Genomic DNA, 15,510 nt, shown 5'->3' with positions numbered 1-15,510 from the left:
TGAACGTTTACTGGCTGATAGCAAATTTTAACAATTTCTACGATCAAAAATTTAATGAAAGCATTCTTTTTAACTGTTAAATTTAGAAGATGTCTAACTATTAATGTATTTGATTTTAAATTGTTAATATACAGGAATTTGTAATACGAATAGCATATAAACTATTTTTGTTTGGTGTTTGACTTTACTTCAATATAGTCAGTAATGGAAAGTGCGGGGAAATAAAAGCAATATTATGTGCGTAGGAAAGCTCATACCGATTCATGTTCGGTATTATTTTGTACTCTTGAACCCTGAATTCAGACTTTCATTCGCAACGCGACTGCGGTGTGGTGCGGTGTACTTGTAGCAATGCTAATTTCGTTCTATAGTACAAAAAATATGACATATTGAAGAAACCGTAATTAAAATAAATGTTCCCTCACTTGTGATCGATTAGAAAGAAACAATAATCTAATTAACTTTTTTTTATATTTATTCTAAAGAAATCTATAACCGATTTTGTGTTGAATTTTGTTTTTGAACTAAAACGGCTATTTAATACTTTTTAATATCGTGGCAATGGCAACTTCGGCAATTTATGAAACTGCACCTCTGGGTAAGTTTATTAAATAGCAAATATATAAAAGTAAGGCTCAATTAATTACGTCAATTAGTCGATTTCTTTGCGAAGCAGTAACGCTTTTCGGTATGAAGAGTGGGGCAGTCGTTATACTGCACAATTGAGACCTGCCTCAAAGTGAATTGGCATTCACGTTGTATCGCCTATAGACTCCGGTAACCATTGATCATTAGGTGATCCGTGAGACGATCATTCGTCTATGCGAGCTATTGTTAACAAATATTACTAAATTAACAAATATGCTCTAAATAATAACAAATAATGACACAGTCGGCAGCCCTGGGGCATGCAAAAGTACATGGGTGGCTTTATAAAATATTAAGTTCTGCTTTATCCAACAAATGAATTGTTATTAAAACAATAAATTGTTTTATTGTTTATAAACTGAAATTATACACGAATTATATATTTTCTTAAAATATACCCTTATAAATATAAAGATTGTAATAGTAATCTGAGTTAAATACCTTGTTTTCTTGAGCTTTGAGTACTTTACTGTTCTATATCAGTGGAGGCATTGCAGGAATCCAACAGCTGATATCCTTAAGTAGCTTGAGGATCCAACAAAAGAAGACCCTTTGCGTCGGCAGCGAGTATACCGTGCTGAATGAAGACGGCGAAGAGATCCTTTACGGGAAGGAAGATGCCGCGGTCCTGAGTACGCTGTTCAGCGGGAAGCATCGTTCCTTCAACATGCACATTGTGGATAGTCAAGAAAATATGGTTCGGTTCTTAGAGTTATCTTTTTTTTATTGCTTAGAAGTGTGGACGAGCTCACAGCCCACCTAGTGTTAAGTGGTTACTGGAGCTCATAGACATCTACGACCTAAATGCGCCACCCATCTTGAGATATAAGTTCTAAGATCTGCCCCACCCTTCAAACCGAAACGCATTACTGCTTCACGGCAGAAATAGGCAGGGTGGTGGTGGTACCTACCCGCGCGGACTCACTAGAGGTCCTACCACCAGTATCTCAGAACAGTGTTTCAGCTTCGCAGCAAGATTGTGTAAAACAGAACCCTTAGAACTTCGTCAGGTCATCTGTCCGTCGTGTATCCAGGATGTTTACTTGGAGTTTTTGGCTCCCCGTTTTAGGCCTCACCGTATTGTTACTGCTAAGAACCCGTCGTGTATTCTCTTGATCTGATGTCTTCGACCGTGTGTTTAGATGCGTAGACCATGTGTCTTGTGTCAACTACAGGCTTTAGGAAAAATTTATTGCCAAGTGGCCGGTATGCTCATAAGCTGATCGAATAAAAGCTAACACAGAAAATAAAGGTTAATAATTTTTAGGCGTGAATACATAGACGACGTGAATAGCCTCGGAAGGTTATTTGCTACAAATTCGAAATAGGGTTGCACGGCATTTGTTCGCTCCACTACACCCCGACTTTATCAGTTGATTACATAAACGATAGTTTTACGACCCTGGAATGGCCATGACGGAAATATACCTAAAGCTGGTCAGTATTCGACCAAATTATTATCAAGGGAAAATATGAAGTAAGATCTTACGAAAAAACGCTTTTCTTTCGTTTGAAAAAGAAATTACGGTGTTATTTGCATAATGTTATTTTGGTTCAAGTAGCTTTTTATTTTTGTTTTCAATTTAACACGTGAGAAATATTTATATTGCCCGCGTAGACAGACGAGCATACGGCCCACCTGATTGTGAGTGGTTACCGTCGCTAATGGACGTCAGGAATACCAGGGGCAGAGCCAAGCCGCTGCCTAAGTTACAGCTTCAAATGTAATTATGTGATACGAAATGACCTCAAAGCTTTTGGTGTTCGTTGACACATCGTTTACAGAGGGCTCCGAATAAACGTACACGAGGGTGCGGCGGGTAATTTCGTGGAAATAAACTTATACAGGGAACGGGTTGATTGTATACAAGTATAGATTAAACCGAGAACGCGGAGCTGTAGCGATAATACGAAATGTTTTCCAAAAATTATTTTCAAATCAATTTGTATTTAAAAAAAAAAACAGAAATGTTTGGTAAACCTTTGGTTACGTAGATAATAATATTTGAAACGTAATATGTATCTTCATTATATGCGAATTTATTAAAAGATGTTTGCAATAAAAATGCCACACCGGCCGTCGTCTAGCTTCAGACCAAAAGCGGCATAGATTATAGATTTGTAGTTTAAGCGTAGAAGAAGGAGGTATTAATCTATGTTCGCGGGCTCACACTATACACAATAATTTACTACGACACTCGCATCATACTATCAATAGTCTCATTTCTGTAAACGTAACTAGGCTTTACCACTGTGGCTTAAGTTATTTTATAGTCATTTGTAAATATTATGATATGAGTTCAATGGTGCTCAATATAAGCAGCTTGTTAAAAATAATTCACGACACATTCCGGGCCATTTATTCGGGCTATCACCTACCTAGAAAGTTAAAGTCTGTTGTATAGTTAGTAATTGTATATTATAATTTTTGCGTGTTTTTAACACCATGCTATTTCTTCATCGTGTAAGTGGACATGAGTGGAGTATTTCATTAAAAATATTGGTTATTGCATGCAGGAATTTTACACTAGTGCAGTCGCATCGCTCGATATGAGTACGCCGAGCGTCTCATCCTTTAGGCAACGACGGCTTTATTCAAAAGAGATGTCAATAAAGATCCTAACAAAAACATCCTGATATTTCAGTTGAAATATCGTCGGGCGTTCATGATATTACAAATAACGTAAACACTTCAGTTGCAGCAATAAAATTCTCGGAGTTGTTTGTTTATAAGATTTGCCGTTTCGAATCTGGTGATTTCACAGATGCCGCGTTTAATTGCAGACTAAAGGAATTGAACGCACTCTGGGAGTTGTCAAATAAACTAAGCACCTGTTTCTTGTCTGAGATTCTGTAGGGAATTTACATAGAGATAGTTTCATTATTAAAATGAGCTCACCTTAAGATTTAAGGTGATATTTTTTTTTTTCCTATGCTGATAGCCTTGAGAGGCTATTTCAGCTTCGCCCTAACGTTTGTAGGTGAGCTCACTGGCTTCCGATAGAGGCACCCGTCACGTGCGGACGTGCTCATCGTCCACTCGATCGCCCGGTCTTTGTTCGCCCGGCTTTTGTTAGCCCGGCCATTGTTCGCGCGGCCTGTGTTCGTGGTACATCTGCCGACTAAGTGCTCTTTCTGGAAGTTTTTATTTGTTTTGTTTCCTTTTGTTGTTTCTGTGTTCGTGGTACATCTGCCGACAAAGTGGTTTCCTGCAAGTATTTATTTGTTTTGTTTCTTTTCGTAATTTCTGTTTTGTTGTGCTTTTTCTTTGTCCTGTAGTAATCGCGCCGCATTGCCACCTGTGTTCAATAGAACCGCTCAGGTCCGAGAAGTTGGGGCCTCGCCGCAAGGCGAGTGTTTTCAAGACCCGGGGCCGCCCCACCTGGGTACTCAGCGATCATGGACGCTGTATTCGCGGAATTCCTCCGACTTCGCCACCCACAGCTCGCCTCGGAGTTTTTGGCCTTCAAAGCCAATCACACTGCGAGCCCTCTCGAGGACTCCGCCGCGCTCGCTGCTCCTGCGTCGCCTGTACCTGCGTGCAGAGCTTCTGCATTGAGCACCGCAGCCTCTGTCGTGCCTGCCGCTCCCGTGTCGCCTATACTGGCGAGAAAAGCTGCTGCGTCGTCCGCCGTGACCATCGTTTCAGCTGAGCGATCATCCGCGGCCTCCGTCGCGCCCTCTAAAACACCTACACTTGCTCGTAGGTCGCCTGCACCCGCCTCCTCGTGCTCCGACTCTGACTCGGACATGGAGGTCGACCTCGCCCCCGCCTCATCGACGGATGGATTCACCCTGGTACAGAAGGGTAAGAAGCGTGCCGCGGAGTCTCGAGCTCCCGCGGCCGCTAAAATTAGCAAAGCCGTGAACGCGTCGCGCCCCCGCCCTCAGACTCCCGTTGCGCCCCCAGCCCGTGCCACTCCGTCGCCGCGTCCGGTGGCACAAAATAAAACCCAGACCCCTCCCCCGGTTATCCTTCAGGAGAAGGCAGCTTGGGATCGAGTTTGCCTGGCCCTTAAGGCCAAAAATATAAATTTCACGAATGCCCGTAACCTCGCGAACGGCATTCAAATTAAGGTTCAAACACCCGACGACCATAGGGCCCTCTCTTCTTACCTCCGTAAGGAGCGTATAAGTTTCCATACGTATACGCTCCAGGAGGAGCGCGAACTCCGCGTTGTAATACGCGGAATCCCTAAAGAGTTAGATGTAGAGCTCGTAAAAGCCGACCTGTTAGAACAAGGCCTACCAGTGAATTCTGTGCACCGTATGCACACCGGTCGCGGTAGGGAGCCATATAATATGGTTCTAGTCGCTCTCCAGCCTACCCCCGAGGGTAAGAAAATCTTTAACACACAGACCGTCTGTAGGCTCTCTGGTATCGCTGTCGAAGCCCCCCATAAAAAAGGCACTCCTAGCCAGTGCCATAACTGTCAATTGTACGGGCACTCTTCCCGTAACTGTCACGCGCGCCCCCGATGTGTTAAGTGTTTGGGCGATCACGCCACGGCCCTCTGCGCTCGCGACCAAAAAACCGCGACGGAACCGCCTAGCTGCGTCCTGTGTCGAACACAGGGTCACCCCGCGAATTACCGTGGTTGCCCCCGAGCCCCTAAAATAAATCGCCGCGTCGCCCGCCAAAACCGCCTCCGAGCTTCCGGCCCAGACATCAAAGCCTCGGCACCCTCTGCGTCGCAGGCTAAGCCAGCGTTCGTTCCGGCGGCGGTGCCCAGTGTCTCGGCCTGGGCAAAACCGCTGCCGTACACGAACACGGCTACAACTCCCTCCTCCGCGATTCGTCCCGCCCCCGCGACTCGTCCCTCTCCCGCGACTTGCCCTCCGACCGCGTCCGACAATCTCGCTTTAGCGATCGACTTCTTTCAGTCGATCAACTTTGAGCGCGTTAACGCTTTGGGCGACGCCATTCGCGCTGCCTCCACTGCACAACACTTTATCGCCGTTGTGCAGGAATACGCCGACGTATACGCGTCATTAAATACGTACGTCCTCCCCTCACTCCGCCGGTAATCAATGGCGTATATAAGTAGAATAAAGCCCCTATCCGTAACGATAGGATTTTTTAACGCTTACGGTCTCGCAAATCAACGTGATCAGGTTTCTGACTTTTTGCGTGACCACCAAATTGATATCTTTTTAGTGCAGGAGACCCTACTTAAGCCCGCGCGCCGTGACCCTAAAATCGCGAACTATAACATGGTCAGGAACGACAGGCTCTCTGCCCGTGGTGGTGGTACCGTCATTTACTATAGAAGAGCCCTGCATTGCGTCCCGCTCGATCCTCCCGCGCTCGCTAATATCGAAGCATCAGTGTGCCGAATCTCACTGACGGGACACGCGCCGATCGTTATCGCGTCCGTTTATCTTCCACCGGATAAGATCGTTCTAAGCAGTGATATCGAGGCGCTGCTCGGTATGGGGAGCTCTGTCATTCTGGCGGGCGACCTAAATTGTAAACACATCAGGTGGAACTCACACACCACAACCCCGAATGGCAGGCGGCTTGACGCGTTAGTCGATGATCTCGCCTTCGATATCGTCGCTCCGCTAACCCCGACTCACTACCCGCTAAATATCGCGCATCGCCCGGATATACTCGACATAGCGTTATTAAAAAACGTAACTCTGCGCTTACACTCGATCGAAGTAGTTTCAGAGTTAGATTCAGACCACCGTCCCGTCGTTATGAAGCTCGGTCGCGCTCCCGATTCCGTTCCCGTCACGAGGACTGTGGTGGATTGGCACACGCTGGGCATCAGCCTGGCTGAATCTGATCCACCATCGCTCCCGTTTAACCCGGACTCTATCCCGTCTCCTCAGGATACCGCTGAAGCCATAGACATCTTAACGTCACACATCACCTCGACATTAGATAAGTCATCGAAACAAGTTGTAGCGGAGGACTTCCTTCACCGCTTCAAATTGTCCGACGATATTAGGGAACTCCTTAGAGCTAAGAACGCCTCGATACGCGCCTACGACAGGTATCCTACCGCGGAAAATCGTATTCGAATGCGTGCCCTACAACGCGACGTAAAGTCTCGCATCGCCGAAGTCCGAGATGCCAGATGGTCTGATTTCTTAGAAGGACTCGCGCCCTCCCAAAGGTCTTACTACCGCTTAGCTCGTACTCTCAAATCGGATACGGTAGTAACTATGCCCCCCCTCGTAGGCCCCTCAGGCCGACTCGCGGCGTTCGATGATGACGAAAAAGCAGAGCTGCTGGCCGATACATTGCAAACCCAGTGCACGCCCAGCACTCAATCCGTGGACCCTGTTCATGTAGAATTAGTAGACAGTGAGGTAGAACGCAGAGCCTCCTTGCCACCATCGGATGCGTTACCACCCGTCACCCCGATAGAAGTTAAAGACTTGATCAAAGACCTACGTCCTCGCAAGGCTCCCGGTTCCGACTGTATATCTAACCGCGTTATTAAACTTCTACCCGTCCAACTCATCGTGATGTTGGCATCTATTTTCAATGCCGCTATGGCGAACTGTATCTTTCCCGCGGTGTGGAAAGAAGCGGACGTTATCGGCATACATAAACCCGGTAAACCAAAAAAATCATCCGACGAGCTACCGCCCGATTAGCCTCCTCATGTCTCTAGGCAAACTGTATGAGCGTCTGCTCTACAAACGCCTCAGAGACTTCGTCTCATCCAAGGGCATTCTTATCGATGAACAATTCGGATTCCGTACAAATCACTCATGCGTTCAACAGGTGCACCGCCTCACGGAGCACATTCTTGTGGGGCTTAATCGACCAAAACCGTTATACACGGGAGCTCTCTTCTTCGACGTCGCAAAAGCGTTCGACAAAGTCTGGCACAATGGTTTGATTTTCAAACTATTCAACATGGGCGTGCCGGATAGTCTCGTGCTCATCATACGGGACTTCTTGTCGAGCCGCTCTTTTCGATATCGAGTCGAGGGAACCCGCTCCTCCCCACGACCTCTCACAGCTGGAGTCCCGCAAGGCTCTGTCCTCTCACCCCTCCTATTTAGCTTATTCGTCAACGATATTCCCCGGTCGCCGCCGACCCATTTAGCTTTATTCGCCGACGACACGACTGTTTACTATTCTAGTAGAAATAAGTCCCTAATCGCGAAGAAGCTTCAGAGCGCAGCCCTAGCCCTAGGACAGTGGTTCCGAAAATGGCGCATAGACATCAACCCAGCGAAAAGTACTGCGGTGCTATTTCAGAGGGGAAGCTCCACACGGATTTCCTCCCGGATTAGGAGGAGGAATCTCACACCCCCGATTACTCTCTTTAGACAACCCATACCCTGGGCCAGGAAGGTCAAGTACCTGGGCGTTACCCTGGATGCATCGATGACATTCCGCCCGCATATAAAATCAGTCCGTGACCGTGCCGCGTTTATTCTCGGTAGACTCTACCCCATGATCTGTAAGCGGAGTAAAATGTCCCTTCGGAACAAGGTGACACTTTACAAAACTTGCATAAGGCCCGTCATGACTTACGCGAGTGTGGTGTTCGCTCACGCGGCCCGCACACACATAGACACCCTCCAATCCCTACAATCCCGCTTTTGCAGGTTAGCTGTCGGGGCTCCGTGGTTCGTGAGGAACGTTGACCTACACGACGACCTGGGCCTCGAATCAATTCGGAAATACATGAAGTCAGCGTCGGAACGATACTTCGATAAGGCTATGCGTCATGATAATCGCCTTATCGTTGCCGCCGCTGACTACTCCCCGAATCCTGATCATGCAGGAGCCAGTCACCGTCGACGCCCTAGACACGTCCTTACGGATCCATCAGATCCAATAACCTTTGCATTAGATGCCTTCAGCTCTAATACTAGGGGCAGGCTTAGGGACCCCGGTAACCGTACTCGTCGAACTCGACAAAGAGGTCGACGTGCAACCTAACCCATGCATCAGCCCGCTGAGTTTCTCGCCGGATCTTCTCAGCGGGTCGCGATTCCGATCCGGTAGTAGATTCATTCGCGAAACAATTGCTCTTGAGTTGTTAGGTCTCCTTCGGAGGCGCTCGGGCAGTTGTTAGCAAATCCCACCCCTCTTGGCTGAGCCTTTGCTCGCCCACCTGTCCTGGTGAAACTGGAAAGGCCTTCGGGCCACCAGTAAACTTTCAATCATAAAAAAAAAAAAAAAAAAAAAGCTCACTGGGCTCAACCGGAGAGTTGCTAACACTGACCCTAGCAAGAGCAGTGCTTCGCAGAGTCTACCACCGGATCGGAAACGCGACCCACTGAGAAGATCCGGCGAGAAACTCAGTGGGCTGTGTCTATGGGTTAGTTCGCTCGTCGAGCCCTTCGTCGCAAGCGACGGGTTCGACGAGGACGGTGACCGGAGGTGATAATAGAATACCTTTGACGTATGGGATATTTTCGTTTGTTTATTTTTCCATTGCCCTTATAGATAGACGAGCATGTGGTCCTCCTAACGGTTAGTGGATATCGTCGCGCATGGACCTCAACAATGGCATACAAAACGCATTGTGCTGACACCACGTAATTGAGATAAGTCAGAAATAATTAAGAACAAAAATACTTTTCTGGGCTTAGGTGATATTCCTTCGGCGGCCTCATACCTTGGGGCTGGACAAACTCGAGGTGAGAGTTGACAACGTCCTGGTCAGCATAGTGCGCCCTCAGCCGACATTCGTGAAGCCGGTGTTCAGCATCAACGACGCATCAGATAAACCGGTCCTTAGGGTCAAAGGCAAGCATTGTACCAGTGCAAATCACGAATATGAGGTAAGTGGTGAAGGAATAACATCGTTTAATAAAAATCAAACACGCAAAATTATAATTTGCGTAATTACTGGTGGTAGGACCTCTTGTGAGTCCGCGCGGGTAAGTATGTACCACCGCCCTGCCTATTTCTGCCGTGAAGCAGTAATGCGTTTCGGTTTGAAGGGTGGGGCAGCCGTTGTAACTATCCTTGAGACCTTACAACTAATAACTCGGGGTGGGTGGCGCATTTACGTTGTAGATGTCTATGGGCTCCAATAGCCACTTAACACCAGGTGGGATGTGAGCTCGTCAATCAAAGCAATAAAAAAAGTGGCACGGTATTATTTGAGATTTATTATAAAGCAAGTCAAAGATGATTCACTGACCGATGTTTGATTAGATTGCTATCGAACTTCGCGGAACCACCCGCTAGGCCCGTTAGAAGATTCCCTCAATATTTTATCGAAATCGGGGCAGCCGCTTCGAGGTCTATAGGGAACGTGCATCTTTTTGACATCATACTTTTATTTCAAAGAATTAAGAAGTTTAATGATACTGATCGTTTATCTCTTATTATTACTTAATATTAGCGGGACCAACATTTGTTAGCCTGCCCAGATGTTGTTATCCCGTCTAATAAAACATCTTCGTATCTTTTGAACGCCACCAAAAGGTGGTGTTCAAAATATAGGGTCCAAAGGTGAATCCAAACTATCCAGGGAACCACAAATACACAGAAAAACTAAGCAAAATCCGTCGCACAGAAACCGACTTAGGTTACATTGTGCTGCCCAATATGTTGACATTAGGGATGTGGAGACGCATTTTAACATTAACGAACCGCGTTTTTAAGACGTTTTTATTAGCTGCTATGTACTTATAGCTACATGTAGCGGAGTCTTTTGTACGTAATTTTCACCCATTTCAAAGTGTCGGATATAATTGAAATTTCGCATGCTGATAAAGGACCGATGGCAATACATAATTTAATAAAATTGACTCGTTAATCTCCTCAGGATATTCAGGATTAACGATGGTCTGGACGATTCAAATACGGTAGCATTTTATGTCACCTACTGCGGTGTGTATGCGCCTGCCTTCTTCCTTGGATATCTTATCAGCTTCTCAGACTCTTACTTCGAAATCGAACCCTAATTCCCCGTAAAAACCCTGTAGTCACTTACCATCAGATAGAAGAACTAGATTGCTCAAAGTTGACAGGGGGAGTCCTATGCAACTAAATATATTACAGAATAAATCATAGAACGACTTAATAACTTGTTATCACATAATGATAAATAATAAGAAGCTCTTTCTTGTTTACTATGAAATTGTCATCGTTAACGACTAAAAAAGTAAAAATAAATCGATCATAAATCCAAATAACAAAATTACAGGCTTTTGTAGCTAACTTAACTAAAAACTAGAAAATAATTTGCTATAAAATATAGTAAAGAAAATAAATAATTCTTTTCGAATTCACAGTTCATTTACGGTTATTTGGTTACTGGAGTCCGTAAAGCACATCGGGAGTACCGACTTCCCCCCACTTGAGACTAAAATGGAAATCTCAGTTCATCAAACATAGTACAGCAGTCGTTCGAACTTTGACTAAAGACCCAACCTATGAAAACTTTGCCGTCAAGGCTATAATTAAACTTTACAATTTTGCCAATCATTATACAATACAGTAGCTGATGTGCGCTGCAAAAAAGCGCATGGCACATAAATGGAATATTTCTCTCTGTTTCAGGTGTTAGCGGTCAACAAAGAACGCATCGGTGGTATCAAGAAGCACGGAGCCGGCGTCGTGACCGAAATATGCACCAGTCATTATTACATCCAGTTCCCGGCCGACTTACATGTCGATTACAAAGCTGCTTTACTCGCCACTTGCTTCTTGATCGTAAGTCGATCCTTCCATAGATTAAAACAAAAAATGGTGCGCATGCAACTTGGTGCACGTGAAAGAAGTGAAACTTATTTTGCCGGTGTGCACATTTTTCATCCTTTAATCAAATTTCTCTTGTAATATGGAATGCTGTGTTTAAGAGAAACAACCTAGCTCGCTTTGTCCTTTCCCTCTCTCTACGGTCGAGTGGTTCGCGAGATACTCTATATATTTTCTCACTCTCGCTTTTCCTAAACTGTATCTTTTCTCTCTAGCCGTAACGAATCTGTCGCGGGTAAAATTTTAGTCTCAACGAGCCTAAAGAAGTTTCACTTCAGTTGACAGATGTAAAAACTGACAGCTCTCATTTTTTTTTGTTTTGTTTTAAACGTGTTTGATGGATAATTTCATTTATATGCACGATCGCGTTAACGTTTGTGCCTACTTCTGTCTCGTTATACATATCTTTGTTGAAGAATCAATTCCATTGTAATAACGACCTAAGCCATTAAAATAATTAGAGTTCCCTGATAAAATTATAAACAAGTATTATTTTATTTCAGGAATATATGTTCTTCGAAAAATGAAGCAATTGTTTTATCAAAACATGGACACAGGACCTATTATCAAATCTGATTAAGGCGCTTTTTAACAGTAACTGTAGCTAAAATTTATGTTTCATTTTCATGCAATTCTGAGACTTGAATAGGATAATAAAAATATAGTACATTCGATTTCTCCTTCTTTTTTTGGGACGAAAGGGTCGCGCTTGGTCCAGAGACTCTAAGGTGTTTAGCCAATGCGGAAGGGCAAACTCAAGGATGTATCCTGGAAGGAACTCTTCCCTATTCTGTAGACGGAAACCTGCAAATTTCATTTGGGTCAAATATTCTACATTCAACGGCTTAAAGATTTAGTCCCCAGATAAATTAAATATATTTAACAAAGACCTAGGCGCTCCAACCAGCAATCGAATACCGAGCCTGTTGCCAGTAGCCATAAGAATAATGAGATAATGCGGATATAAGAGACGTTTTCGTCAGCAAGTATAAATGTACAATACAATGTTGTCTAAATTAATTGTAGGCATAGTAATTTATTAGATACCCTTATTGTTTAATACCTAAGGTTTTCTAATTTGTTATAGTAATAAATGATGGATGGATCGTTTAGGAAAATAATACTTATTTAAAGGTTCCCCGGTCATCGTTTTCTTCGATCGCTTCGAGTCTTCTTAGTGGGTTGCGTTTCCGATCCGGTGATAGATTCTACGAAGCACTGCTCTTGCTAGGGTCAGTGTTAGCAACTTCGCCAGGTTTGAGCCCCGTGAGCTCACCTACTCGTTCGGTAACGCTGATATAGCCTCTCAAGGCTATCGGCATAATAAAAATGTTCCTAGATACTTATATATTTATATGCCAACTAGTTTACAGTGTACCTGATATTACAAGGATTCAGGGCCTTTACACTCTCCTTATGTTTGAAATGATCGTAGGTACTTTAAAATTATAAAAACTGCTGGAGGGTACATACTCGTGATTGTACTTACTCTCTATTGGCCAAGAGATGGTTCCTGCTTTCACTGAGTACGGGTGGAACGATACGGCTGGATCAAATGACGAACAATATTTCAGATCATAGATAATACTGGTGAAGCACTTAAGGGTAGGGCAGCCGTTGTAACTATACTGATATCTTAAGATGGGTGGCACACTTACTTTGTAGATGTCTATGGGCTCCAGTAACCACTTAACACCAGGTGGGCTGTGAGATCGTCCACCCATCTAAGCAATAAAAAAAATTTTTTTTTAAATTAGTTGCATCTTGATAATATTGAGTACAGCGCCATCTATAAATTGCTACCCGCACTAATATTGTATTTCAACTCTGGCTATTGGTGCTGATACCTTTGATGGAACTTTACATATTATGTTCGCTGGAAATTTATAGATGACTCTACAGGCAGTCTTTCATAGAATAAAACTATTGTGGAATTGCTTTTTAAATTCAAATTCAAAATCATTTATTTCAACTTAGATGTCAGTATAACACACTTGTTGAATGTCAAAATATAAATAACAATGTTAACTCTACCACCGGTTCCAAAAAAAGCCACAGTCCTGAGAAGAACCGGCGAAACAAACTCAGCGGGTTTTTTTTTTTCTCTCTAATATTTTCTAATTTTTTTTAAATACGTTGCAATATTTGCAATATTTGCAATAAAGGAAAAAACAAGTCAAAAAATACAATTACAAAATAATAATAATAATGAAAAATGAAAAGGCGCGAACGTCTCATTCCCATGTACGTCCCTTCTAGTCATGGAGTTAATAAGTACCTACAATCTATGCTTCTAGTAGATAATCCTTAGCTTTATAATATGCCTTGTTGCACAAACGTTCCTTGACAGTTTTCTTAAATCTATGAACAGGTAGTAATTGAATGTTTTGTGGGATCTTGTTGAAAAGTTGTACACCCAGCCCCCTAAAAGAGTTGCTTATTTTCTTAATTCGAGCCGCCGCCGCGCCGGCAACGCAAGCCTATGTTTGTTCCTAGTGTTCACATTATGCAATATTTAATATGTAGTCACATAGTTCACAGTAAAAACATTCAATTTCTTGGAACCTTTCAAAATAAATTACGCAGCGGCATTTTAAGCCAAGTTTTTTTATTGCCTTTGCAGACATATGAGCAAGCGGCCCTCCTTATCGCCAGGGGCACAGCCAAGCAGTTGTCATCACCAAACAACCTATTTTAGTGTATCTTTTCGGTTTTGGAATAACTTCCCTCTTCGGTGTTTCCTGTGCCATGTCTTTATTTAAACGAGATTTGTGGACAGTGCTCAATGGTAGGCATCGGCTTGGCTACACTTCTGGCATTACTGACGTCCATGAACAACGGTGGCCACTCGATGGGCCGTATACTCGTATTTTTATAATAGCTATAATAAGAAGAAAAAAAGTCTTTAAAATTGTAAAGAAACATAATTATTGGCGTGTGTTTCTGTGTTAATGTACAAGTGAAGCGTCAGTGGTTTAAAGGACAAGATCGTGGGAGTACACTAATCCAGTGATACGACCATGCAAGTGTTCAAATCCCGTAGTACAGTATCATTTTTTTTTCAAAGAAAGGGCACATTTCGGTGGGCAGCGGTGTGTCTACCGTTCCGTACTTTCCGCCCCTATCTAATTGCTATCAGCCTACGGAACTATTTCAGCTACTCACAGACTGGTATCACGGTTACCATGGACCATGGAGCGGTTGTCGTGTTGCGCCACTTTTTCAAAATAGTGTTCTGACGCTTCCTTAAGATACTAACGTATCGGTTCTACATTTGAGTTGTCGTGAAAATCTACATTCTGTTGGAAACCCAACAAAATGGCATAAAACCTTTTTTATTGTTGTCGTTGTGGTTTTTGACATTACATTTGAATTTTGTATTTTGGAATGTCTTAGTTTTGTCAATTCTCTTTTCATCCGTGCTATTGTACGCGATTTATAAAATTTCTAAAATATACAAATTTTATACGTACAATCCTCTCGAGTTTATTTATCAAGTTCCTTGCCAATCCTAATCATACAGTCCACTACACATTCCTCACGTACCACGGTGCTCCGATGGCTATCCTGCAGAAACAGGATTGAATGGTCAGTGTGCTTAGTGTTAGTTTGTAACGTTCTCGATAGCGTAAAAGTGAACTCAAATTTGTATTATTTTTTCCTGCCTAAGCTGATAGCCTTGAGGGGCTATTTCAGCCTAACCTTAGCTAGTAGGTGAGCTCGCGGGGCTCCAATCGGAGTGATGCTAACACTGACTCTAGCAAGGGCAGTGTTTCGCTGAATCTACTACCGGATCGGAAACGCGACCGACTAAGAAGATCCGGCGAGAAACTCAGTGGGCTGTGTCTGTGGGTTAATTCGCTCGTCGAGCCCTTCGTCGGGTTCGACGAGGACGGTGACCGGTGCTTGTGGTACCTAAAAGCACCGTTAATGGATCGGGAGGATCTGTAATGACGTGTCAAATTTGTATGGAGTTGGAACAGTTCCCTCTAGCGGCAAACGTAGGCAAACGTTCCAGTTCCATACAAATTTGAGTTAACTTTTACGCTATCGAGAACGTTAAAAAACTCGCACTAAGCACACTGGAGAGAGTTAATGCGTGTACGGGCTATGTGAGCGAACGTATACAAGTTTTGTGGAGTGTTACCTTGTTACGAAGGGACAATTTT

The 15,510-nt window shown here is 43.9% G+C and overlaps 1 protein-coding gene across 1 annotated transcript; it reads left to right on the top strand.

Annotated features, from left to right (window-relative positions):
• The first annotated feature begins 200 nt into the window (after window positions 1–200).
• LOC101741722 (phospholipid scramblase 2) lies at window positions 201–12,015 on the top strand. Its single transcript, XM_012691368.4, has 5 exons — window positions 201–598; window positions 1,146–1,345; window positions 9,220–9,411; window positions 11,144–11,296; window positions 11,845–12,015. The coding sequence occupies exons 1-5, from the start codon at window positions 562–564 to the stop codon at window positions 11,866–11,868; spliced, it is 606 nt and encodes a 201-aa protein (XP_012546822.1). The 5' UTR covers window positions 201–561; the 3' UTR covers window positions 11,869–12,015.
• The last annotated feature ends 3,495 nt before the right edge of the window (window positions 12,016–15,510 follow it).

This window comes from Bombyx mori, chromosome 5 (genome assembly GCF_030269925.1).
Source record: "Bombyx mori chromosome 5, ASM3026992v2".
NCBI lineage: Eukaryota > Metazoa > Arthropoda > Insecta > Lepidoptera > Bombycidae > Bombyx > Bombyx mori.
This window is presented reverse-complemented; position numbering and strand designations above follow the sequence as displayed.